Here is a 27,496-nt window from a genome sequence, read left to right as displayed (position 1 = left end):
ATGGGAGGTAGGGTTGGTGGCCTATGATATACAGGAGGTCAGACCAGATGATCTGGTGGTCACTTCTGGCAAAAAAACTCTAACTTTATTTACAGAGCTGTCCAACCAAGATGCCTCTGGCTCCGGATGCAGAGGGACCACCTCTGGGGTCTGGAGGGTAGCTTGACCTCCATATTCATTCATTCCTTAGCCTCTCCACTAAGACAGACTGCTATACAGTGTTGCCAATTAGACTCCACCATGTTTTTTGTGATGTGAACTTTTGCCCACTGGGAGCGGACTGCTATGAAACTCCTCTCATCCAGGCCACTGCCCAGCAATTAAATGGAAACAACTTTTAGTCATTTTTTACCTAGGATAAATTTGAACCAGTGTCTTAGAGGTGAAATGTTCCTAGATACCTGCCAGGAATCCAGTGCCTGCCCCATACCCTTGGTAGCTTTCCAATGTATTATACTTATATTGGGAGATTTGTGTGTCAGCATCAGACACAAGGAAGGGGTAACAAAAGTGCAGTAAATGGATCTTTGCTGTTATTCAGAAATCACCGTGACCAATAATCAACTGCAATTTATTAGTATCTAAAATCAGTAGGGACACAATTGAAGCTGTTCTTTTCTTAATTGATCTTGAGTGGTCTTATGGCTTAGAGGGTTTTTTTTGGGGGGGGGGGGGAGGGGGATGGTTGGCTAATTTATTTTCAAGCAATAGGCTCTCCGTCTGCGTGTTTTACAAGAGTGCAAATGTACATTATCATCATCCTCTCTCTAGTCTCTTACAATAGTTAGTACCCTAAATCAATATGCCTCCTATTTAAACTCCCATTATCTTGATGCACACCGTTATATCAAAGGATTGCAACTCCAACATGACTAGCAAATCCCCAGCAATGCACAGCTAGAACGTTTTTCATGTGGCTTTTGTTGACTCAGGGAAGCCAATTAAAATCCTACCCCCTGCAGGATTTCTCGTATCTTCTCTTATTCTTCCATTTAGACCTAGAAACTCACTGCCACTGCTTCGCGGTTCCTGATTTGGGAGTTAACATTAAGTCTTAAAGAAATGAAGCAGCTTTAAACATCTAGCTCCACAGTCCCCCATCCCTTGTGATATTGACATGAGACATTCAAGATTTTTCTTTAAAACTGTTGGTAAGATAAACACCATCATAAAATGAGTGTCTTATTTTACTCTATGATTCCTATCTGTTAGTATTGTTTGACATCCAGCAGATTGAATAGAAAAGACATTTAAAATTCAGGAACTGGAAATGTTTTATTACTTATTATTTCTATAGCACAGCCTGTATAAACAGCATGAGTTTACAAACCTCCTCAGGACTACTCCCTAGCATAAGGACTTGTATGCTCTGACTTCATGACTACTGAGGGTCAATCCACTGAGAAGCATTTACAGAATCCTTAAAGGATGTCATGCATCTCATCTTATCTCGAGGCAAATTGTCATAATGACGGACAGATGTCGTGGTAAGGAAGAAAACTACCAGTGCTTAAGAAATATAAAGAAAACATCTCCATTTCAGGCAGCCTGGGTCATCCAGCAAGCAAGAAAATATGAATTACAACTAATAAAGGATAATTCCAGTGCCGAAAGTTAATTTTGGCTAAGTTGGTCAGAATCATCTTCTGATGAGGGAAACTGAGGCACACACCATCCCAAATTCCCAGAATGTCAGACCTGGATTTAGATCTCAGGTGTTCCTCAATAAAATAGTCACAAGTCCTATGCTCAGACAATTAGACAACAGTGCCTCTTTCATATACAGCAAGAACAGCTGTGCGCTATTTTGATATATATTCTTTTGGCTGAAATTGGAAAGGGCAACAGCATGAGAAAGTTGAGGAACTTGGTAATCTTCAAAAATAGGTATGACTTCTGGATAAGAGTTCAAAACATTTTTTAATTAGAAAAGTTTACCCATTCCTAAAATTAATTACATTTTTCCAAAAACTTTACTGTCAACTTAATGAGAAACTAAATGGATTTTTTTTAAATTAACGTCTCATCAAGCAACTCCTGTAACATGTGACAGCACAAAACAATGTCTAGACAGGCTTTTACAACATTCAGTAACAGTAAACAAACAGCAATTAAAAGCAACTATCTAAGACTGATTTGTATTTTGAATCTTTTTTGTTCCAGTGTGCAATCAAATACACCAATTTAAGGCTAAATAATTACCTAAAATAGATTATTTGTGTTCTGATTTTTACTGGGAATGAGGACTCTGGTTCCAATTCCAAAGTCTGCCACTAATTTATTAGTAACACCTTGTAAAACCCACCATGACTCCCTTTCTTTGGCCACCTGTGAAACGGATATATTCCTTACCTACCTATTTTATTGAGGCCGTGGTGTGAGCCTAATTAGGATTTACTAATTGATTTAAGATACCTGATGAAAGACCATAAGAGTGCTCAAAGGAAATTTGAGGAGTACATGACTTGCCTATAACTCTTGTTCTCTAAAAACATACTCCACAGTGGATTGCTACTCTTGGAGTTCCGTGTTCCCATAACATTGCCACACCCCAGTACAGAGAATCTTATGCCACCCCTGGCTTAGCGTCTGTCCTTCCCCAAATCATTCTCTTTTAATGGTGGAACATAGAGAGCACATGCAATTTACCCTACTGCAGAATAAAAGCTTTGGTTCATAGATGCTATTTAAAATTTTAATGAACCATAGAAGCAAACCTATTAATTTGGAAAACAAGTACATTTTATTTCAAGCTGAAAATTTAAATAATAGGTTTAAATTTAATTTAATTTAAATTTAAATAATAGGTTTTGATTTTTAGTATATCTTAAAATAATATGAATGTATGAGCTGCTCTTTAGGTTACAATGCATAACTTGAAGCAAACTAATAATATTGTTAATATTGTTATAGCTACAAAGATCTATAGTAACTATTCATCATATTAACGATACACTGCAACCTAATAAAATAATAAAGAGAGGATAAATGCAAAAGTGCCCTATGTGTCTTGCTTTTACAACCTAATTGATACATATATTTTTATACTGACTGTTAAAGCTCATGAGAGGCTCTATTTACACACTATAGTTAAGGCTGCATCCGTATTTCCATTGAAATCTCTGTTTTGCAAGGGTTTATTAATTTGACCATAAAAATTAACAGACTTTAAACTTGGTGAGAGGTCCTGGCTGAAGAGCAAATTTTAGTTGTTTTTAAAGCTGTTGTGATTATGTAAAACATCTTCCTCATGTAAAATTTAAATGAATTTGTCGAAAGCTCTTTTGCCCTATCATATTTTTTAAAAAAACACAGAGCTCAATCCAAGGACAACTTTCATTCAAGTCAATGCTGCAATATCGAGGCATGTCAGAGTTAGTGAATGGCAGATTTAAACCCAAACTTTGAATAATCAGACTGTGGAACTCATTGCCACATGATGTTATCAAGGTCAAGAATTTAGCAAGATTTTGTATGGATAATATCCAGTTACAACAGATAATATTAACAAAAATTCTGAAGGGATATAAAGTAACTCAAGATTTAAACCTTAAACCATTGTTTTAACTATTAGAGATTAGGATGAGACCTTGGGAGGGAGGCAGATTTTTTTACATCTGCCTATTTTCTTGTACCTTGTTCTGAATCATTTTGTGCTGGTTTCTGACAGGAGATTGGACAAGATGGATCATGGGTTTCATGTACTATGGTAATTTATACGATCCTGTGAATAGCTCATTCTTTGCGAGTCATCCAGATCTTAATTTATAACAGGTTTCAGAATAGCAGCCGTGTTAGTCTGTATCTACAAAAAGAACAGGAATACTTGTGGCACCTCAGAGACTAACAAATTTATCTGAGCATAAGCTTTCGTGAGCTACAGCTCACTTCACGAAAGCTTATGCTCAAATAAATTTGTTAGTCTCAGAGGTGCCACAAGTACTCCTTTTAATTTATAACAGTTTCCAAATTCCAACAAATTTTCTGAGTCTTTAAAGGTATAAATAGCATAACAAAACCATCTGAAACAGCACTAATGTTTAAACTCAAAATGTAATGCACCGGAATACTTCATACTTGCGAACACGTACTGTTGTCCTCTGCTGCACAGAACGTAAAGCTTGTTCAAGTCTTTTTTTGCAACTAAGGCTCCTTTCTAATGAGTAGCTCCCCAAGAGACAAAAGTTCTTAGTCCTGATTTTTCTTAAAATCAAGTGTTGTGTTTTGGAGCACGTTACCAAGTTCCAACGCCGATGAGGAATGAGTGTGGATTAATTAATAATTAAGGTATTAATTGTAGGCATGGATTCACTAGAAAAAACATACCTGAGGTCTACTGTAAAGAATATTTCCATTATTGCAATAATACCAACCAAACTGGCATACTGTAAACCTCCAGTGGCAGTAAAAGTATATCGCCAAATGCAGAGTGATTTTATATAAAAAATAATCCACTTGAAGCGTTTTGTTGCTATTACAAAGTGGAACTTATTAATGACAACATGGGAACACACAGTTCTGTACATTTATTCAGCCAAGAGACAAAAAATGTTACCAACTGTTAAAGCACAGTCTTTTGCTCAGTGAGACAGCCTCTTGAAATACACTCATTTCCATGAAATTCCATATTTATATTGGGAGTGACTACCACTATGATACGTGAGATTTTATCTCTAAAGTCACTGAGAGATGCCTGGTGTGCTTGGAAAATAATTATTAATGCACAAAGTATCGCACTATTGGCTGAAATATCCACTATGTTCTTTTTTATCTTTATCTAAATTCCTTTGGTTGTACTTCTCCTTCCTCTTATCATTTAGGTTAGTGAGTAGACAAAAGAAAAAGCAACATGATTAGCCTGACCACCAAGACCTCTTGAGGAAGGAGAAGGGCAACACAATAAGCTCAAAACATAAGACAAAGCAATGCTCAGTCTGTCCAGTTTAACTGAGATATACTTAAAAAAAAAAAAAAAAGTTCTGTAACCCTGCCTTTTGAGGGAGAGGGAGAGATTTAATTTTATCTACACATCATTTATTGGAATGAGCTACGGAATGGTTATGACTTATTTATATGTGTGAGAGTGCATCTATGCATATATGCTCTCATAGTCATATGCATACAATTATTTTAAATACATACAGGTTAGGTTACCCTAACTTATTATATGACATTATTGTTAAGCAAACTGAAAAGGCAGGACGGTACTTCCTGTTACCCCTTCTCTATTTCCCCTAGGACCCACAATGCAATTCAGCCAGCCATAACTCTCAGTCGCCCACAATCTTTTCCCTGACACCATGCAATGCCCCCTGCTCCTCACTGCACTTGTAAATATTGGCTCAGATATCTCCTCAGTCAACCCCTTGAGTATTCTAGGATGCATTTCATCAGGCCCTAGTGATTTAAAGGCATCTAACTTGTCTAAGTAATTTTTGACTTGTTCTTTCCCTATTTTAGACTCTGATCCTACCTCATTTTCACTGGCATTCACTATTTTAGATGTCCCATTGCCACCAACCTTCTTAGTGAAAACCAAAGCAAAGAAGTCATTAAGCACCTCTGCCAGTTCCACATTTTCTGTTATTGTCTTTCTCTCCTCATTGAATAATGGGCCTATTGTCCTTGGTCTTTCTCTTGCTTCTAATTTAGTTGTAGAACGTTTTCTTGTTTCCTTTTATGTCCCTAGCTAGTTTGATCTCGTTTTGTGCCTTGGCTTTTCTAATTTTGTCCCTGCATACTTGTGTTATGTGTTTATATTCATCCTTTGTAGTTTGACCGAGTTTCCACTTTATGTAGGACTCTTTTTTGAATTTTAGATCATTGAAGATCTCCTCGTTAAGCCTGCGTCATCTCTTGCAATACTTCCTATCTTTCCTATGCAATGGGATAGTTTGCTCTTCTGCCCTTAATAACGTCTCTTTGAAAAACTGCCAATTGTCTTCAATTCTTTTTCCCCTTAGACTTGCTTCCCATGGGATTTTACCTACCAACTCCCTGAGTTTGCTAAAGTCTGCCTTCTTGAAATTCGTCTTTATTGTGCTGTTCTCCCTCCTACCATTGCTTAGAATCGTGAACTCTACCATTTCATGATCACTTTAACCCAAGTTGCCTTCCACTTTCAAATTCTCAACCAGTTCTTCCCTATTTGTCAAAATCAAACCTAGAACAGCCTCCCCTCTAGTAGCTTTGTCCACCTTCTGAAATAAAAAATTGTCTCCATAGCATTCCAAGAACTTGTTAGATAATCTGTACCCTGCTGTGTTATTTTCCCAACAGATATCTGAGTAGTTGAAGTCCCCCATCACCACCAACTCCTGTGCTTTGGATGATTTTGTTAGTTGTTTAAAAAAAAAAAAACCTCATCCACCTCTTCTTTCTTGTTTGGTGGTCTGTAGTAGACCCCTACCATGACATCACCCTTGTTTTTCTATCCCTTTTATTCTTACTCAGAGACTTTCAACAAGTCTGTCTCTTATTTCTGTCTCAACCTCAGTCCAAGTGCATACATTTTTAATATATAAGGCAACATCTCCTACCTTTTTCCCTACCTGTCCCTCCTTCTATACCAATATTCCAGTCATCCGTATTATCCAGTGATACGTAGTCTCTGTGATGCCATCTAGGTCATAGTTGTGTTTATTTACTAGCATTTCAAGCTCTTTCTGCTTACTCCCCATACTTCTCGCATTAATATACAGACATTAGTGATAAAGAAAGCTAACAAGATGCATGAGACTTTATGTAAGCCACTTCAGAACACATGCTGGTCACACTCCTCACATTCAAAGATTGGGGAAAATATGTTCTATGCATACCAATACCCTTGTAAACAGTAACAGAAACGGAACAAGAATTTAGCATAAACAATATGCAAAAGGTAATACTGACATGTAAAAGGAAAATCAGTGATTTGATCTAGGGTAGCCAGGGAGGAAGATTAGTTTTCCCAACAAACACCCAAAACTTTAAAACAATCCTAACCATAGATCTCTAGTGATGCCTCCAAAATATCAATAGCAACATCTATATTGAGCTATGAGTGAAAAGAGTTATATATAAGTTCTAGGTACTATTATCATTAAACATAATTAGAGTGTTGAAAACACTTCAGCAGAGAAGTCTGGGGGAACGTGCCGAATTCATTGTCTTCCTTTTCTGCAAAAGCAGAACATTCAATTTGGAACAGCTATTGTACTGCAGGTCCAATCCTGCAAGATGTTCAACACCTGAAATAAGCATTCAGCCCTAACACATTACCTTCAGCATAAAAATATGCTAAATCAACTGTAGACAAATTGCGTTGTTACACTGAAGTTTATGTGACACACAACTTTTGTTCTCTTACATGAGCAGGACTGTTGTTAAATCAAACTAGTATACTTGACAGGGATAAGAAAATTACTGGATTTGAAAAATGATTAGTATTAATAAATTATTAATACTAATAATTGATTCTACATCATAAAATATTCTCACCTGTAAATCCAAATCCAAATTTGACATGATCTTTGGCTCAAAATCTAAATTAAACAGGGCTGTTCTTATTTTATGTATTAAAGAAGGTCACAACAGCTGAATACAAGATCACCTGTAAAATATGTCAGTCATCCTTGAAGGCTGCTCCTACACAGGACACTTTGGTGCCATCCTTGAGTACATCCTGATGATTAACTCAAATGCCCTTGAGTTAATATCTTACATTGCAGTTTAACATTTACAACAGTTTACCTGCAACTCTCAGTAAATCTGCAAGTCCCAGGAGCCTGGCAGACTGTTTGTAGTTTGTGGGCAACTGAGCAATACAGTCCTTGATGAGGCTGAGTCGATCAGAACACAAACGCACTGTTTAAAGAAAATATGATATGTTAAAGGGAGATTATATGCACAAACTTTCTCTAATGTATGTGTAATTTTTGTTTAAAATGCAGGCACACTTACTCATGCTGCATAAACAAAACACCTCGTTTTCTAAGGTAATATAGTTATTTGTTATAGTTTAACGAGGACTATATATGCAGAGGGTCCTTCACAAACACATAAAATACATCTCCCCTGTCCTGAAAAGCTTGCAATTTACATTAGGACTTTAGAGGCACATTTTAACAGGAATTGCAAACAATTACCTATACTGCATATTTTAATACTGGTGGTCTATAAAGTGTTTAACACAATGAATTTTTATAGTTTATATAAAACTATATACTGTAATATAAAACTAAAGTTTATATTTTTACAGCAGTATTGACCTTCAAAATTGCTTCGATCAAGCTTCCCACTCTATAAAATGAGTCTGCTTCATATTACTAGACAAGCTATGAAGAGAACATACAGAGTGCTAACCATTAAACCTTCCCACTTAATACTCAATTAAATGAGCAGGAAATTAATTTATGCAGGGGGAAAAAATCAATATTAGCATATTATATCTATATTAGAAAAATTTCTACCAGACAAACATATCAATAAGAACAACATAAAAGCATCCATGTATTGCAAATTTTATGAAGGACCTCTGGAAATCAAATGGTCAGCTTTCAAAAGTCAAGCAGAGTAAAGATTTAAGACAAGAAACATAACAAAAGTATTGATTTTTTTGTAGGTTCTGTAACACAATACATTAGTGGGCACCATTAAAATCTTTGCATTTACTGATTACACCAGTTAAATTTGTCAGAGTATTTCTCATTCTAATTAAAAGGAATACCACACACCAAGACAATATTGTGGTTTCATAAATATCAAATATGGGGATTTTCAGATGTATTCTGAATTGGCCTAACTTTGGAGTTCTACCATTAACTTTAGTACAATTAGGTCAACGCTGACTATTTTGGTAAAATCACACCCCAAGATTTTAATTTAACTCCCTGTGCCGATACACCAGCACAAATTGTGACTAACTCAACTTGCTTCAAAATATTACACTGATGTAACTGAACAGAACTTAGCCCAGAACTTAGCCCATTAGAAGTAAAAGCTAATGGATTTATGGGCCTGAATAGGCAATAATTTACACCAGTTCTACACTTCAATAATTAGCCTTGATGTACAACAACATAAATGAAAGAAAGATCACATCCTGAATCTAAATGGAAACCAAAAAAAGTTTAAAAGATACAAGGAGTCCCATTTTAAGATTAAAACACTGTAAACAGCACCCTTTCAAATAAAAAAAAAAAACCCAAATTAAGAACTTAATGTTTGAACTTGGCCCTTTACCCTAAAAGAGTAAAAAAGAAATTTTCACATATAATATTTAAAAGTCCTAAAAGCTTCATAATCATGTCATTAATTTTTTAAAGCCATTAATTCAGATGGGCAATTCTGTTTCTCATACGAATACATTAAACAAGGTTATTTTTACATTTTATATACATAACAAGGACTCAGCAGCTGAACACAAGACTGCACCTGCAAAATATGTCAGCCTTCTGGAGACTAAGAAGATAAAAAACAGGGGTGAAGCGTATAGCTCGTTAAAGTGAAAGACTTAATACTGGCCAGATCAGCTCAAGAGTCAAGGCAGCAACTTTGCAAGCTCTCAGTCCTCCTCTCAGTGTCTCTCAATCCTCACTGCATAGCCATACTCAAATAATGTAGAAATGGATTCATTAAAGGGGAAGGGAAAACAGACATAGGCTCCAATACTACTTCTCGCTGGCATGGAAGGAAGGTAGAGATTTTTTTTCTTCTTTAAAGCAAACTCATCTGGAGTATTGTGTTCAGTTTTGGGCCCCCCCACTACAAAAAGGATGTGGACAAATTGGAAAGAGTCCAGTGGAGGGCAGCAAAAATGATTAGGGGGCTGAGCCACATGACTTATGAGGAGAGGCTGAGGGAACTGGGCTTATTTAGTCTGCAGAAGAGAAGAGTGAGGGGGAGCTTTAAACTACCTGAAGGGGGGTTCCAAAGAAGATGGAGCTCGGCTGTTCTCAATGGTGGCAGATGACAGAACAAGGAACAATGGTCTCAAGTTGCAGTTGGGGAGCTCTAGGTTGGATATTAGGAAAAACTATTTCACTAGGAGGGTGGTGAAATACTGGAATGGGTTGCCTAGCGAGGTGGTGGAATCTCCATCCTTAAGAGGTTTTTAAGGCCTGTCTTGACAAAGCCCTGGCTGGGATGATTTAGTTTGTTTTGGTCCTGCTTTGAGCAGGGGGTTGAACCAGATGACCTCCTGAGGTCCCTTCCAACCCTGATATTCTATGATTTTATGATTCATGAGACACACTCAGCTACTACAGCGATAGGTGGTGGATGAATATTCTAACAAAGGACAGGTGGGATTAAAAATCCCCCACACTTTTATTTGGCCCAAATTTGTGGTACGGCTGGATGGATGGATAATCAAACTAAATAATGTCTTAAAGTTACCACTTTATATACACAACAAGGGTATCTGTAAATGTTCTTAAACATTTGAGCCATGCTCCAGGGCAGGTAGGCTGGAAAGAGTATTTCTTGGCACATGATGCTGGAATGCTGTTCAGGCAGCTTCTATACTACAAAATCATTTACTACTTCTGCTCCTAGTATGTGTTTCCTTTGGGGTACCTTAACATTGCATTAATAGAGCCTTACAAAATTCTACTAGCTCACTTACCTCCATATTTAAAAAACAAACAAACAAACAAAATAATCAGGCAACTAATATATTATTTTTTAGCATCATCATGAGGACAATGATGAGAGACAATGTTGCAACTGGGATGGTAAAGTTTCATGCGTATTTTGCAAGCTAGTATTAGACGCTGGGTCTTGCATTTAAGATTTTTTTCAATCAATGGCATCATGCAACACTAAAAATCTTCTATCAAACTCTTGAAGGGCTAAGATGATCCCAAATGTGACCTTTCAGGACTTGATCAATTTAGTTAGTTTTCATTACTTCAAGGTCACCTAAACTCAGTCAAAAGACTATGGGCAAGCAAAGGTGGACATGAAAGATTAGTGGGAATAGAAAACAAAGACTGAGAAAGGAATTAAAAGAAAAGAAAATGTAACAAAAGCTAAAGAAAAACAAATTGAAAGACATGACTGGGAAACTAATAATGAAAAAAAGGAGAAGAAAGTAAACTAAAGAGGCACAGAGGAAAAAGAAAAGAGGTGAAAAATTAAAGAAATCTTTGTGGATGAAAGCAGAGTCAGGAGCCATTGTCTCAAGAAGATCTTATATAAATTATGAAGAGAGGAAATAAAATTTGATAAGACTATTTGAGGAGGAAGAGGATATCCAGAAGTACAAATATAATAAACTATTTTAATATCTATAGAATATACTGCGAGCCTCATACACATTTTGGCAATTAACTAGAGATTATTGTTCAGTTGTTTGCAAAAAAGCGGGGCGGGGGAACACAAGAGTCGGAGTTAGGATAAAGAAAAGCCAAGCTAATGAAATTAAAAGACAAAGCAGTATAAGATGAAGTGAGCTGTAGCTCACGAAAGCTGATGCTCAAATAAATTTGTTAGTCTCTATGGTGCCACAAGTACTCCTTTTCTTTTTGCGGTTACAGACTAACACGGCTGCTACTCTGAAACTTGTCAGTATAAGTAAAGTAACTCTAAAGGTTAGGCTCATACCTACAGAGAAATTCTGAGAAAGGTTGTGAGAGCATCCTAACATCCTACTGAGCAAGATGATACTACACAGGATCAGGTGGGAAAGGGGGAGAGAGATGGGGTGTGGTGTATGTGTGTGTGTTCGTTCCTCCCTCCACGGTTCTGAGAAAGTGCACTGCAGTTCCCAAGCACAGAGTACACAAAGAATGTAAACCCACAACTTTAATTCTTTCCTTCCTTTTATGCACTAAATAGTGTTTCACTCTTAATGTTATTTAAATGTCATCTTTAAAATATTTAAATTACTGTACAATAACATCTACCTTGGATAAACTTCTTGCAGCTATATGAAAACTTTAAAACAGATTTTTATTCCTTTACTAGATGAATTTATCTGAAAGATTTTGAAGAGAGAAGGATAAAGCAGTACCATTAAAAATGACAGGCTTCATTTCACATACAGTAATTATGGCAAATTGGATATGTTACAGGTGATATTAAAACTGTATTCCAGTACAATTTTTTTTAATGACTCTGTTTTAGTAAGTGAAACAGGCATGAAAGAACCGTGCATATCACTCCAAGGTCATTTATAATCTGAACAAAATAAATCAATTCACCTTGAAGAAGAATAATTCAACTGCAGAATACAGAAATGTTTTGCAACTAGGCTTTTTATCCTTCAACCCTGTGCCACAGGAAATTAGAACATAAGAATGGCCCTACTGGGTCAGACCAAAGGTCAATCTAGCCCAGTATCCTGTCTGCCAACAATGGCCAGTGCCAGGTGCCCCATATGAAATGAACAGAACAGGTCATCATTAAGTGATCCATCCACTGTCGCTCGTGCCCTGCTTCTGGCAAAAGTTCTTATGCTTTTCCTATGGAAATATATCTGTTTCATTTAGCTTTTACAAAAATATTTGCAATGGAAAAACAAAACGAATTCCACACCATTTTAAAAAAATGGGAAACACAAAAAAACTATTTACAATTTTAAATCAGGAGTTCTCCAAAAGGAAATCTACTGCAAATGTTGACCTCGATTGTCAATTTGTTTTACAGAAATATACGAAGCCATACAGCAATCTGCTAAAGAAAGAAACTTATTTTTTTTTCAACAACAACTTCCTGCAGATAAAAAAAAAAAAAAAACTCTCTCAAAGATTGTTTTCAAGGTAATTATGTTGTATGAATATTCTGGGCACCATTTCAGAGGTGTCCTTTCCACTGCAGTTAGTGGGAGTGGTGGGTAATTGTCAAGATTCCTTCCCCACTCTGAACTCTAGGGTACAGATGTGGGGACCTGCATGACCCCCTAAGCTTATTCTTACCATCTTAGGTTAAAAACTTCCTCAAGGTACAAACTTTGCCTTGTCCTTGAAACCTATGCTGCCACCACCAAGCGTGTTAAACAAAGAACAGGGAAAGAGCCCACTTGGAGACGTCTTCCCCCCAAGCCCTACACCCCCTTTCCTGGGGAAGGCTTGATAAAAATCCTTACCAATTTGCATAGGCAAACACAGACCCAAACCCTTGGATCTTAAGAACAATGAAAAAACAAACAATCAGGTTCTTAAAAGAGAATTTTAATTAAAGAAAAAGTAAAAGAATCACCTCTGTAAAATCAGGATGGTAAATACCTTACAGGGTAATCAGATTCAAAACATAGAGAATCCCTCTAGGCAAAACCTTAAGTTACAAAAAGACACAGAAACAGGAATACACATTGCATTCAGCACAGCTATTTTACCGGCCATTAAACAAAAGAAAATCTAATGCATTTCTAGCTAGATTGCTTACTAACTTTTTACAGGAGTTCTGAAGAGCATTCCTGATCTGTTCCTGGCAAAAGCATCACACAGACAGACAGACCCTTTGCTGCCTACACCCACCCCCCCCCAGCTTTGAAAGTATCTTATCTCCTCATTCGTCATTTTGGTCAGGTGACAGCGAGGTTATCTTAGCTTCTTAGCCCTTTACAGGTGAAAGGGTTTTGCCTCTTGTCATAAATATAAAGGGAAGGATAAACCCCTTTAAAATCCCTCCTGGCCAGAGGAAAACTCCTCTCACCTGTAAAGGGTTAAGAAGCTAAAGGTAACCTCGCTGGCACCTGACCAAAATGACCAATAAGGAGACAAGATACTTTCAAAAGCTGGGAGGAGGGAAAGAAACAAAGGGTCTCTGTCTGTCTATATGCTGTTTCTGCCGGGGATAGACCAGGAATGGAGTCTTAGAACTTTTAGTAAGTAATCTAGCTAGGTACGTGTTAGATTATAATTTCTTTAAATGGCTGAGAAAAGAGTTGTGCTGAATAGAATAACTATTTCTGTCTGTGTATCTTTTTTGTAACTTAAGGTTTTGCCTAGAGGGGTTCTCTATGTTTTGAATCCAATTACCCTGTAAGGTATCTACCATCCTGATTTTACAGAGGGGATTTCTTTACTTCTATTTACTTCTATTTCTACTAAAAGTCTTCTTGTAAGAAAACTGAATGTTTTTTCATTGTTCTTAAGATCCAAGGGTCTGGGTCTGTAGTCACCTAGGCAAATTGGTGAGGCTTTTTACCAAACCTTGTCCAGGAAGTGGGGTGCAAGGTTTTGGGAAGTATTTTGGGGGGAAAGACGTTTCCAAACAGCTCTCCCCCAGTAACCAGTATTTGTTTGGTGGTGGTAGCGGCCAATCCAAGGACAAAGGGTGGAATATTTTGTACCTTGGGGAAGTTTTGACCTAAGCTGGTAAAGATAAGCTTAGGAGGTTTTTCATGCAGGTCCCCACATCTGTACCCTAGCGTTCAGAGTGGGGAAGGAAACTTGACACCTCTGGCCAGGAGGGATTTTATAGTTTTCTATACAGAAAGGTGGTTACCCTTCCCTTTATATTTATGACAGTAATGAACATCAATGATGATCAAGCTGCTCACTTTTTCAAAATAGTTTCATGAAAATAGATTACATTTAAACAGTGTCTTTCCCTCTCAAAGGATCCCCAAAGTGTTTTTACAAACAAAAGGCATATTAAGATTCTTATGCAGCAAAACACTTATGCACAAGAGTAAAATGTATGTACAGATGGAGTCTTATTAACTTCACTGGGCTTACTCATGTTAAAGCTATAGACAATTTTCAGCTAATGAACTGTGGCTCATGTTCCACCAAGCCATCACATCAGGGACATAAGTAATACATTGTACCTTGTAATGGCAAGATTCTCAGACCAAATTCTTCAAGATAGCTAAGAGCACGAATGAGATCTAGCTCCTCTTGGATAGCACTGGGGCAGTCTACAATAAGTTGTAAACAGCATCTAAATAAACAGAAAAAGAACATTACAAACTTTATACAAGTTATTTATAATATATATAACTTTTTATATTTGCCTGAAAAGTGCAAAACAACAGTGATTTATTACACTTTTGGACTGTCAAATTTTTAAAAGAAACTGCATCATGTGACAGAGTTTTACATGATTTCACCGTTAGCTGACCAATGCTCTGCGACACTCAGAAGCACATACTAGTTACCAAATATCTTAGCTGGGTGACCCGTGATACTCATGACCTAAATTAAGACACTAAACACCTAAATTAGGAAAAACTTAGGACTTCTAATACTCGAGCACATTTAATGAAACAGAGACACTGAGACATTTACATTTATTGAAAAATTTAATGCAGCATAGGGGCAAACTTCCATGCACCACTGTTGCTTTTAAGCTTTGCCAAAAATAGCACACAACGCCAAAAAGCGTGAGGAAAAATTACACAAACGCAACTCTTCCAGGGACTCCAGGCAGTTCATCCAGCAATGTGTTAATAAATAAATAAATAAAATTCCTGAATGAACAGAAATGATAGATTAAAAATTGCTGATGTACCAACTATGAATAAGTGTTTTACGCATGACCAGATACTATTTCTCAAGTAGTAAAATGCATCAAAAATGATTTTTGTCTTTAAAACAACCTTTCATCTTATATGGTGCACAGTGAAGGAGGCATCACTCCATAAGAACCTGTGTATTCTATCATATGCTTATGCAATTTGTCATGTGGACATCTTCATATATATATAGAATATTTGGTATATATAATCTGAGAGAGAAAGAAGGTATCAGGTTAAAAGGATGCAGTTGTGATAGATGTAAGCTAGCTTTGTTAATAACTGAAGAGTCAGATTTTCAAGAAGATTCAGCACATACAAGCGAGCCTAGATTTTCAGAAGTGCTTGCTACCGTTTAGCTCCCTCCGTTCTCAAAGAGAGCTGGGCACTTTTGAAAATCTGATGACCTTAGGTGCCTAATGGGAGCTGTTGTATGTTGAACACTTCTGAAAATCCGGCCCAAGTCACATGCTTGTGTCCACCTATGTAACTATTCAGACTACAAGCATAACCATTTAAAATTTAATCGGAACAAACCCTTTCAATTGTGACTTAGGTCTACAGTAAACGGTTAAGTCAATCCAGCTGCATTGCTTAGGTATGTGAAAAATCCATACCCCTGAGGAACATAGTTACTAACTCCAGTATAGACAGTGCTAGGTCAACAGAAGAATTCTTCCATTGACATAGCTACCTCCTCTTGGGGAGACAGATCAACTACAGTGGTGGGAGAACCCTCCCATCCGAAGTGCTACAGTGACGTGGTTGTGCCGCTGTAACGGTTAAAGTGTAGCCATAGCTTACGTCTGATCATCATTACTACTTTCTGCGGAGGAAAACACTGCTTAACTATCCATTACTAGTTAGCATGGGGAACGGTCACTGTCATATACACATGGCAGATTTAATCTGCCACATTCTGCCTTCTCTACAGGCACATAAATCCCCATTGAAGAGCTTTTAATAATTAGATACAGCATGTGCACTTAGATTACTGAATGCATATGTAAATGGCAATATTCTAACAAATAGTTATACATATGTTTTAGCAGGAATCCATCAATATTTCTGCAGGGTATCTAGTAACCTTGGTATCTCAGAAATGTGACAATCAATCTATTTTAAGAATGTACCAGTCTAGTCATTATGGTGTGGGGGTGCAAAAGTCAGCACAAACCCTATGGTTCAATTTAAAGTCTTCAAATAGACAGACCTGGGCCCTGCCCCAAAGAGTTTATAATCTGATCCAAAGCTTAATATTAACATGATCAAAAAGGGGGAAGGGACAGCTAACTCAATATTGCACAGGCTAGGCACTGCACAATTTGATGGCTCCCAACTGTTCCAACTCATTGTCTTTTTGTGGTAAATAAAATCTGACGTCTTCAAATGCTACACAATTTAGACATAGTTGCTGGGCTGTTTCAGGGAAGGGACACAACCAAAGTGGGTCCAGAGGAGGAATCTGAAGGAGGAGGACAATGGCCTTAAGGATTAAATCAAGGTATATACTCCATGTATATAAGTCAGTGCTGAAGAAAGTGTAGAGATCTTAGTGGGACAAACAGACAAAATAGATGTTCCAGGCTCACATTACTGAAAAAAATCAATGTATCTTCTGTGAAATGTCTTCTCTGCATGCTTTTTTAGTTTTAAACAATCTAAATTTATACAAAAATCAATATTTACGATCAAAGTATGGCGGCAAACATAGAAGTATAATTCCCCCCAAACAGGTGAATATGAACACAACCAAAGCTAAATTGACGTAAACTAAAGTATCTGGCGGTCTTCACTCGACATGTAGAAGTTCACCTCCTCCCTCACATGGGTAACAGAAAAAAAATCTGTATGGGATTGGAGAGAGTGCATCACACATACTAAAATGTAGAGACAATGCCTTCCCCTAGAAGTCCTTCTATGCCACCCGCAGTCTCTGATTGGGTTTGGAAAAGAGAGAGAGAGGCATACCAATAGCCCACTCTTTGTTATGGTTATTTGACTGTCCTTATATATAAGGACCAGACAAGAGTCTAGGTCTTAAGCCATATTTGATCATTTAACTTCCAAGTTAGTCTCAATGAGTCACCCAGAGTTATTTATTGGCTTACTCCCACCTTTCCCTAGAATTTTAAGGGAAAAACCTTGAATATGCAAAATTCATTAGCTTCTTTTCCTACTCAGTACTTCACAAAATATGTATCTGCACAGGTAATTATTTATACTCCATCAACAGAAATAATAAGTAAACTGTTTTAAAAATGTACAGAAGATGTTTGTATTTATTAATACTAAACCAAGCTCTGACCAAGAGGGATGAAACTGGTCTATTTGGTTACAAAAGTGTATCCCCAGTCTGTGTCCAACATCAGTCTATCACTTCTAAAATAGAGAAAAGGCCGGGGGGGGGGGGGGGGGTGATCAGAACTGCATTTTCAGGCCCTTTTAACAACTTTTTTTCCAGTTCACTCATGGAGAAACCCAATTAGTTAGCGGTGGCCCTAACTATTCATGAGAATAAATGCATGGTTTGCTGACCTATACACTCAGTAAGAGTAAGTGTTCCACTAAAAAGAATAAAACTTCCTAATATCAAGAAAGTGAAATCAGTTATTAACTGTTCAACTGTAAAGCACCTGAATTACGCAATTAAAAGTTGTTTTTTGTGATCGCTGCAAAAACTGATAAGGAGCACAAAGAATTATTTTTATAGGCCAACATGAATACTGTGCCTTAGAAAACACTAACTTATTTAATAATTTTTCCTCATACTTTGGTTCATCCACTTAGATGTAATTAAGTAAAAAACAAAAAGTTTTGTTGATTCTATCTTACGGGGGAAGAAAGAAATTAGTCTGAATTAATGTATACTTAAATAATAACATAAATGGAATAGAAAATTCTTAAATAATAAGGAAATACCAGATAAAATAAGTCATTTGTATATAAAATTAATATTCAGGATAAGCCAAGGTATAAACCATAGTTGGGGTTGGTCCTGCTTTGAGCAGGGGGTTGGACTAGATGACCTCCTGAGGTCTCTTCCAACCTCTCTTCTATGATTTATTTTCAAAGTAGGAGAAATCAGATTCTCTTACCTATCTACATGTACCTCATAGACGAGAACCATTAAAACACTATTATATTTAACATTTCAGTGAAATGATCTCTCACATTAGATATAATTATCTTGTGATGACGGGGACATCTCTATTTCTTTCAGAGAAAAAAAAATGTTCCTAAAAAGAAAGGGATGAAGTACAGCAAGGCTGCACTAAAAGAAAATAAGGGAAATAAAGAAGGAAAGAAAAGGAGATGAAATTGAAAGACTGAAGAGAAAAATGATTACTTATTATTTGCATTGTGGTAGAATCCAGAAGATCAGGGCTGTACCAATAAAGAACAAAGAGATGGCTCCCACCACAAAGAGTCTGAGACAGCGTCATATGGACATGAGGATAACAAGGAAACAATGAGAGAATGTTGATCAGCATGGTAAGCAGCAGCTATTGCTACTTGACCAAAACAAAACAGATACACACACTTTTATATCCTCTGTTCAAGACTCTCACAGCACTTTCCAAAAATCACTGAGATAAACCTCAGAACACCCAATATTAGAGGTTGGATAACTACTTCCCCTTTACAGATCAGAAACTGAAGCATAGAGTACAACAAGACCCTGGACTTGACTTGAGTCACAGCCATCTTGTGTATGGACTTAGCATAACCCGCAGTCATGTTGTATGCTCAGCCACCGTAAGTTGAAAACAAAAAACTACAGAGTCAGGAGAATTCAGGCTTGACTTAGGCAGACAGATAGAAAAGTATCAGCTGCAGCATTACGAATACGGCTAGATATATATTCACAAAGTTATAAGAATAGGGAGAGAATGGACAAGCTAACCTTGAATTTCTGTAGCTTCTTCCTGATAAAAAAAAATATGAGGTTTTGCTGTTCTAAGTGTATCCCACTAATGAAGCACAAAGATAAGTAGTCCTTGAGAAGTTATTATTAACTGTGAAAAATACAAAAGCTAATGAGTAGGTGGTCTTAGGCATGTGAACCACTGTACAGTTAGTGGGTTTTTTTGCATAGCTACAATTTTAGTAAAATAACTGATTAAGGCATAGATAAAAGAAATCCTCATTTTAACTATATAATAAGGGTCAGAGAACAAGCTCATTGGAACTTAACTCCAGGATACAGCTCAAGACCAAAGTTGCTAGGATTTTTTAACCCCTGCATGATTAGGTTGTGTAGAAGCTGGAGACCCGGACGAGATCAGATCCTGATTAGAAGACTCTGTCTGCTTTATTGGGAAAGATGAGCATTAGATGCTTGGCATGTGTATTCTGTTGATTGTTAATTGGTAATAAATACATGTACATGTTTAAGAATATTTACTGTGTGACAAAGGCTCTTTCACTGGGAGAAGGTCCTGTTAGCCCTCAGAGGGCCACTGGGCCTAGGGATGGGTGTGGGAGCCCCAAATTGTGCAGGTAACATGGAGAGGACAAGTGACTTGGTCACATAGGAAGTGCAAGATGCTGAACACATGCCTAATTTTAAGCACATAAGTGGGGGGAGGGGTTGTTTGTTTTTTACATTTTTTTAATGTATGTTGATGTGACTGAAGCTGAAGTAATTATTCTGGTTATTTGTATTATGATGATTATTAGTATTATAACAGCATCTAAAGGTCAGAGCCCGATTGTGCTGGGCACTGCACAAACAGCTTTCCCCTCACACCAGAAACATAAATTTGACCAGATCAATGAATGAAATATCCTGGTTGAGTTCTGTCTGGATACCAATTTTTTTCAGAAGTTAATGGACAATCCATGCTGAACTTCTCTTCTGATGGCCAGGTTGTTAACTGTAGGTGCTTCAGGTCCAGATGAAAGAGGCATCCCACAGCTTTAAGAGGTCAGGTATTTTCTTCAGGTGCAATGTGAGATCCTTAGCTCTCTAGTAAATCCAGTGGAGGAGTAGGATGCCTTCAGCTTTCCCCTTTTGTATCCTTTCGGTGAACTGTCTTGAAAGGAACCAGATTCTTCACTGTCCAGGACATTTTTAACATTGTAACAGAGAAGCTTTGACTTCTTGCTACTCCCTGATTTTGGAATGGATATAAACACTCATGCCTCAATCATAAGCCAACTTCTAATGGGAGGTAGCAGGAAACTTCCTCTATAAGTATCATAATAACCCACTACATGGTTTCTTTCTCACTATCACAGACAGGATACCAGAGATGATGGAGCACTGGTCCAATTCAATATGGCTTTTTAAAGACTGACCTGTTTATGAGGGTTGAAATGATCTAAAGAATGTGTACTATAAGATTTTGGAAATTTGTGTTCCATATATACTTGTACGTAAAGGTCTAGAGCGACCTTTTTTGTCTTGAAGCGTGTTGTTTGTCCTTACCTGCCCAGAAAGAGGCATTTGGATGTGATCTCAGAATAATGCCTAATTTTGCATTACATCAAGTGCATGGTTCTATGTCCTCAGAAGGCATTTCAGCAGGTGCATTTTGAGAAACCCACTCAGGGGATGAAGCTGATACCTAACACTAGCAATTCTAGCCTTTGGATGACTCCTCGAGAAATGACTGATGTAACGAAGTTCTGAATCTCTACAATATTTACCACTGTGGTAAAATTATGGCCAGATCCATGTCTGGTTTGATCTCTGGATCAGCAACTCTCTGCACTGAGATCAAAAACTCCTTGATTTTGAAGAATTGGTAGCCATGAATCCTTTCCAGAAGCTGTTCATTTATGAACTGGTCTGTTTCTCTGGATGGAATACTGACTGGAATGTTGTCTATGCATGGGAATAAGTGTATAACATGCAACCTGTGTCTTGCTGTGACTACCACAAGCCATTCAAGATTCAGAGTGCAGAGGGTAAATCAGAAGGAAGACTCTTGCACAGGAGTTGTCAGCTCTTCTATACAAATGGTTTTTGTCTTTGTCAGAGTATTTTGTTGGGTTGGAGGAAAATTTATCTAGGTTTCTTTGGAAACTTGCTTCAGATTTTTCCCTCTGCGAGGGTAATAGTCCCTTCTTTGGTACCCTTGGTTTCAGTAGCAACCAATGGGTTGGTCTGCTGGCTTCAACAGTAAGGGTTGAGGTGCCTCTGCAACGTCAGCTTCTAATTTCTCTGTTTCCCCTGACAGTTCTTCATTTGGAAGCATAAGATATCCAATTAGGACGAGCGATGACCATTCACAGGTATTACATGACTTCCGTGTAGCCACCAAGGTAGAAGCCATTGTTCATCACAAATCACATCAAGAATTTGACCAAGACAGAACCCAAGACAGCTCATTCTAAGCAAGGATCATATCCCTAGATGATGATCCACTTGCCTGCCGCCAAGTAAGCTTTCCTTACCAAATATATGAAAACCTTTTGATTTGAATGGCTATAGGCAAGGCTTTTAAATCGTTGTGCAGTGTGTCATGAATTCTATGGTCTATGGGGTCATTTGGAAGGAAGTCCCCTTCTGAAGGTGTAATTGTCTTTCACTGGTGGTCCTACAGCTGCACCAACCTTAGGCTCCCAATAGGTATGAAATTTCTTTCATTTTTATATAAACATTTTGGTTTAACATTTAGTTTAATCGGACATCCTCATTTGGATATCATGTGCTTTGAAAGGAGGCATTAATAGGAAAATACCTATCTAATAATTCTTGAAAGGGATAGTACTGAATTAATATTAGTTTCCTTGCAAGCCACTGACATGCTGTCCTGTAAGAGTCCTGTAGTTTTTTGCTTTTGCTCCATATCTGGTATTTCTTCCCATGCTGTTTGTAGGGGAGAGGCAGTACACGATACATCCTGGCATGGCATTCATGTAACAGCTTGTTAGCTGTCCCCAGGAGCCTAAAACGCAGCCTGCCTGCTGCCCCGGGCGGGCTAGCACCCAAGTAAGTACCGCAGGAGTAACCCAGTACCACTCAGGGTTTTACTGAATCCATCAGGATCAGTTTGAACATGGGAAGATATTTCTCACTTGCCACCCAGTAATCCCATGATGGTGCAGCTTTGTGTAGAGTGGAATCCTCATGTGCCTCTGTTCTGGTCACAGACTGCTTGACGTGCTCCTGAGGCTTTCACGTGGAGCCTGAGGATGGGTGGGGAAAGAGAGAGACCTCCCCACCTTCCAGAGTCTGCGCCCCTTTCCGTGGACATCAAGGGGCTATGGCTGATGGTCAAAATGCTCAATTCCCATTCTGATGCTGCCTGAATTCTGAGCCCCTTTCCCTTTCAGAGCCAGGGTCCTGGAAGGGTTCCACATGCAGCAGGCTGCAGTCTGAGGCAGGGATGCACAGGAGGAACTGGCTCTTCTGCATCCCCAGACATGCTGCTGGTGAGGGAGGGGCACAATCCATGATACAAAGCACTTAGAGAGACTGTGTAGGAGAAAAGCCACAGCAAGCACTTCCTCGGGGGAAAAGGACTTTCACTCCACTTGTTCATTAACAATATCAGTCTCTTCCTTGCAAAGGATACTTGCTTTTGCCTCTTTGGGACTCAGTCTCTGGGATTTGCAGGACTTACTCCTGAATATCATGAGAATCCCCCAGTTCACAGCGGGAGGAATGGGAGCTGTGTAGGAGCACTGCTTCTTTCCCCAGGGAGCAGAAGACCAACGTCAGTATCTGGAGCAGGGGGGACTCTGGATCCTTCCAGGCTTTTTCCCCCTCCTGTCCAGCTCTGTTATGCAATTTACCTCCTGAGCTGGCTGGATAACTTCTTCCTCCTCCCCAGACTTTCTCCCATATACTCAGAAGCTCCTTATTGGGCTTTCCTGTGTTGGAGCATTGTTCATTGGAACAGAGTGGGGACCTGACATGCCAGTCCAACTCTGAGCCCTGTGCCCTGGCACCGCAAGGGCTGGCCATATGGGAACAGGCAGCTTATTCTTCCCCCTTCACAGACCCTCACATAGAAAACACGGCTTAGATTTAATCCAGGTGTTTGTGGGACAGCCCTTTCATGCCCTAGTGTTGTCAGAAGGATCTGGCAGGGGGGCGCTGCAACAGCAGATCCAGGGGGTTGAAACCACCATATTGCTATTTACCCAATGTAGGGGAGGAGGAGGAGGAAGAGAAGTTGCAATTGCACAAAAACAAATAAAAATAAAGTTTAAAAAACAAATGGTCAGGAGAAATGAACTGCCACCTGGTTACACTGCCAGAGGCAGAAAGGCTGGTAGCCTGAGGTGAAGGGCAGAGCTTAGTCCTGGCGCCTCCTGCAACAACATTGAACTGTCTCCAAACTCCATAGATGGGGAGGTTTAGCCCATTAGGAATCAATGAGGTGAGAAGCTGTGCAATAGAAAGTAACTTATCCCAGCCAGACAGCTTTGTGTACTTTCACATCTTCAAAGCTGAATCAGAAGATGAAATGCACGGATCTCCATCTCATCACGGAGAAACTCAGAAAAAAAAAATCCAAACACTTAATGGTATTGCATTCTTCTTCTCCACAAACTCTCTCCATTACCGTCTTGCTTATGGCATCCCTTGTAATGCTAGATGTGACATAGGGAGCCATTCTAGCAGCCAGGAGTGCAGAGATGCTCCAGCAACACCCCTTTCCTTCCAACTATGCCCCACTAAGCCAGTTGTTGCAAAGGAACTAGGGGACTCCTCAGAGAAGCTATGGTTACAGCCCTTTTTTCCCCACTTGCTTTGCACAAGGGCACAGAACGTAGAGAGGAATCTGGCCCAAGCTCTTTTTCAGTAAAATTCATCATCTACTACATTTAAAACGAAGGAATTAAAAGGTGAAGAGAGAGAGAATGTGTTTTACTATACCTGGCCAAATCCATGCAGCTATCAGTCAGACTGGTAGAAGAATTGAAGTATTCTCTGCCAGCAGCCAAAACCAGTTTGATGCTTTTCTCATAGCTGACTCTATATCGTGGTTTTCCTTTTGAGGCAACACTAACTGGTGGATCCACTGACCAAACACTGCAATGCATCATTTGCCCAGCTAGGTGTATATTTTCTAGATGGCTTGAACATAGAAGGCTTTCAGTAAATATCTGCAAAGTAAGATGGGTAAATTTGTTACAGTAGCTTCAACCAAAAAAGTGTTTAGTTTTCTGTGGGACCAAGCCATCTGAACATAAAGGTTCCTTGTAATATGTTGGGAGAAAATGAATTTAAGATGTATCTGAAAAATTATTCCAGGATTAATATTTGCATAAATAATTTTTTAAAGTATTTTAACCACAAAAGCAGAATTAAGACAATTATTTCTATCTTTCTCTTTGTTTTTTAATTGCAGTACAAATTTAGTTCTGCTACCACATTAATTGTTAAACTTCAGAATAAAACCTTTAGTGAAACTCAACAAGATTAATTTAAAAAAATTCAAAAGGTAACATCTTGCAATTTCAAAATATTTTACAACTCAGAATTGACCCACACTAGAGACAGAAGTTTTGAGGTGGTTATTTTTTTATTTGTTTTTATAGATGGGGCTTAAAAACTAGAAGAATAAATTTCTACAGTGTAATTAATATTTTTATTAATAGTGTTATATATAGATAAAATTTAGATGACATTTGTGTAACAATATGCATGCACATTTATAAACAAAAAGCTCAAGCTTCAAAAAGGGCCACTTCTTCCTCCTAATAGATTAATTATGTTAGCTGCAAATTTGAAACTGAACACACACATGTTTTGGATGGAAATTTAAAAAAAAAAAAATAGTTTGCTGCTAAGCAATACCACAAAGACAAGTCTTGATATCATCAAGATTTATATAAGTGCTTAACTTTACACACTATAAACAGTCCCACTGAAGTCCACTTCAAGTGTGTAAAGCTAAGCACTTGCTGAAGTCTGATCTCCATGTTTTTGCCCAGGTGCAGTTTTACTGACTCCTCCATCATCATCTGCTCCTGAAGAAAAATAACTTGAGATCTACTTAAATCGCAGCGAAATCACACATTTTTTGTGGGTTGGTCACAGCATAAATAGCAAATTTCACAGATGTGTTCATACAGTAAATATATAAGTATTGTACTGTACTACTACTGGGCTTGTCAGCCACCCTGGATAAGGGAGTCTGCTAAATCAGGGGTTCTTGGACTCTTTTTTGCTGGGACACCCTCTCAAAATATTGCAGGCTGTGAAGACGAGGCCCACCCATACCAGGCCACCCTGACTTCTGCGCTGTTGCTGGCAGCAGCGCAGCCTTCAGAGATGGCCACCCGGCCAGCAGCAACCACTCTTCAGCCACCCAGTTCTGAAGGCAGCACAGAAGTAAGGGTGGCAAAACTGCAGCCCCCACTACCACAGCCAGATTTCAAGAGGAGACGAGATTTCATAGTCCATGACATGTTTTTCACATCCATGAATTTGGTAGGGCTCTAAACGTAACACATTTAGGTTCATAATGAACATTGGAATAATATTAGAATTCCCATTGGGTTTTATTTTTTAAATTTTAAATCAAGACTAATCTTCAAAATACAAAAATCTGAATGTTGATATATCAAGATATTTGCCATGAAACATTTAACTGTTTTAGCCTTAGGCCAAAAAGCTGTGATTACTTAAAATGTACTTAAACTGCATAAATACTCTTTAAGAATAACTCAAATCAGTGAATCATAGTTTTTCCACAAAGTAAGAGACCAGTATAATCCTAATTAACAAGAACAAAACAAAATATTTGAACACTATTTATTATAATTTTGCATCGATCAAAAGCTTTTAATTCCATGACAAACAAATTAAAATATTTCTGAGTTAGGAAGATTTTTTTTTGCCCCAAAATTTAGTTAATTAAATTTAAAACAGTGCATCTGTAAGTAACATCTGTATTTCTAGAAACTCAGATACTATAGTTATGATCACCACAGAAAAACTTTACATAAAATATAGTTTATTTTATTCTTTCAAATCCATATGTCAGGAGAGAGTGAGCTCTACTGGAAGCACACATAAGACTATATAGAGACCCAGAGGCGCCTCACCCCCATGACAACAGGTTGCAACAGTCTTACATATGCCCTGCTCCAGTGCAAGTCAAACAACAGTGAGATAACCATATCCAAAGTTGTGTGTCTCATTCCTACACCTAAAACCTTTGAGTAGGGCATAGCACATATGCATACTCAAAATTGGTGTTAGATTTTAAAAGCAACATGATGACATTAGGGATACCTGCAAAACAGGTGGCAAGAACAGAGCTACAAAACTAGTAGAACATTTTGATGACCGAAACACATGCTAAAATAAGTCCACCCACCGACACTACACCACTAGTAAAAATGCTGTCACACACTCAACAAAACAAGCACTGTCAGATAAAACTTTTTTATGTGGTTCTACAGGTCTTTTGAGTTGTCTCTCTATTCAGCTTATATTAAGACATCAAGCAGGAAGTTTCTTCTTCCCTCTCATAGCAAAAAACACAATGAGATGTTCAACAAATAAATAAAGAACTAATACTTTGGATTCCATGACACCTTCCATTCAAGAATCAAAGAAGAACCTTATATTTCAGAAATGATTACTTCAGTTTCACTTCATGAAATGTAGATGACATCTAATGGATAGGCATACCAGACACAAAAGGATTAAGTGATATGTCCAAGGTCAGATAGGAAATCTATGGCATTAACTTTCTTCCTTTTGTGGTCTAATGGTTTAGTGTTCTTAAAAGCACCAAACCACTAGAATGTGGCAGAGGTCTTACAATTCACCATGCAATATTTCTCAAGGGAAAGCCGAAATATAGGCAGAGAGTAGCTACCACAAGGCTGGCGATAAACCATTTTAATCTCCATAAAAATATCTGACTGGTAAACAATTCTTAGTATGTATGAACATAGCAATTTGTAGATAATGATCTAAGGCAAAAAAGTATCTATATTTGTTGATTTATAAATAAGAGAATAGACCAAAAAGCAGATTGTTGGATACGGGTCCCATGCTCCAAAAGGATCCCCAGAGTTTTTGTTTCAATCAAATAACACAACACACTTCACAACAAAGTCCCAACACAA

General features: G+C 38.0%; 1 protein-coding gene across 2 annotated transcripts in view; it reads right to left on the bottom strand.

The window, feature by feature from the left end:
• Positions 1 to 27,496, bottom strand: part of NBAS (NBAS subunit of NRZ tethering complex) — a 409,249-nt gene that overhangs the window by 242,561 nt on the left and 139,192 nt on the right. For both annotated transcript variants that reach the window (XM_077812510.1, XM_077812511.1), the window contains exons 30-32: positions 24,285 to 24,514; positions 14,759 to 14,871; positions 7,732 to 7,845 (exon numbers count right to left, since the gene is read on the bottom strand). In XM_077812510.1, the coding sequence (XP_077668636.1) occupies positions 7,732 to 7,845; positions 14,759 to 14,871; positions 24,285 to 24,514 (457 nt within the window). The remainder of the gene's footprint in view (positions 1 to 7,731; positions 7,846 to 14,758; positions 14,872 to 24,284; positions 24,515 to 27,496) is intronic.

Source organism: Eretmochelys imbricata, chromosome 3 (genome assembly GCF_965152235.1).
Source record: "Eretmochelys imbricata isolate rEreImb1 chromosome 3, rEreImb1.hap1, whole genome shotgun sequence".
Classification (NCBI taxonomy): domain Eukaryota; kingdom Metazoa; phylum Chordata; order Testudines; family Cheloniidae; genus Eretmochelys; species Eretmochelys imbricata.
The sequence above is the reverse complement of the archived record's forward strand: the minus strand, read 5'-3'. Positions and strand labels throughout refer to the sequence as shown.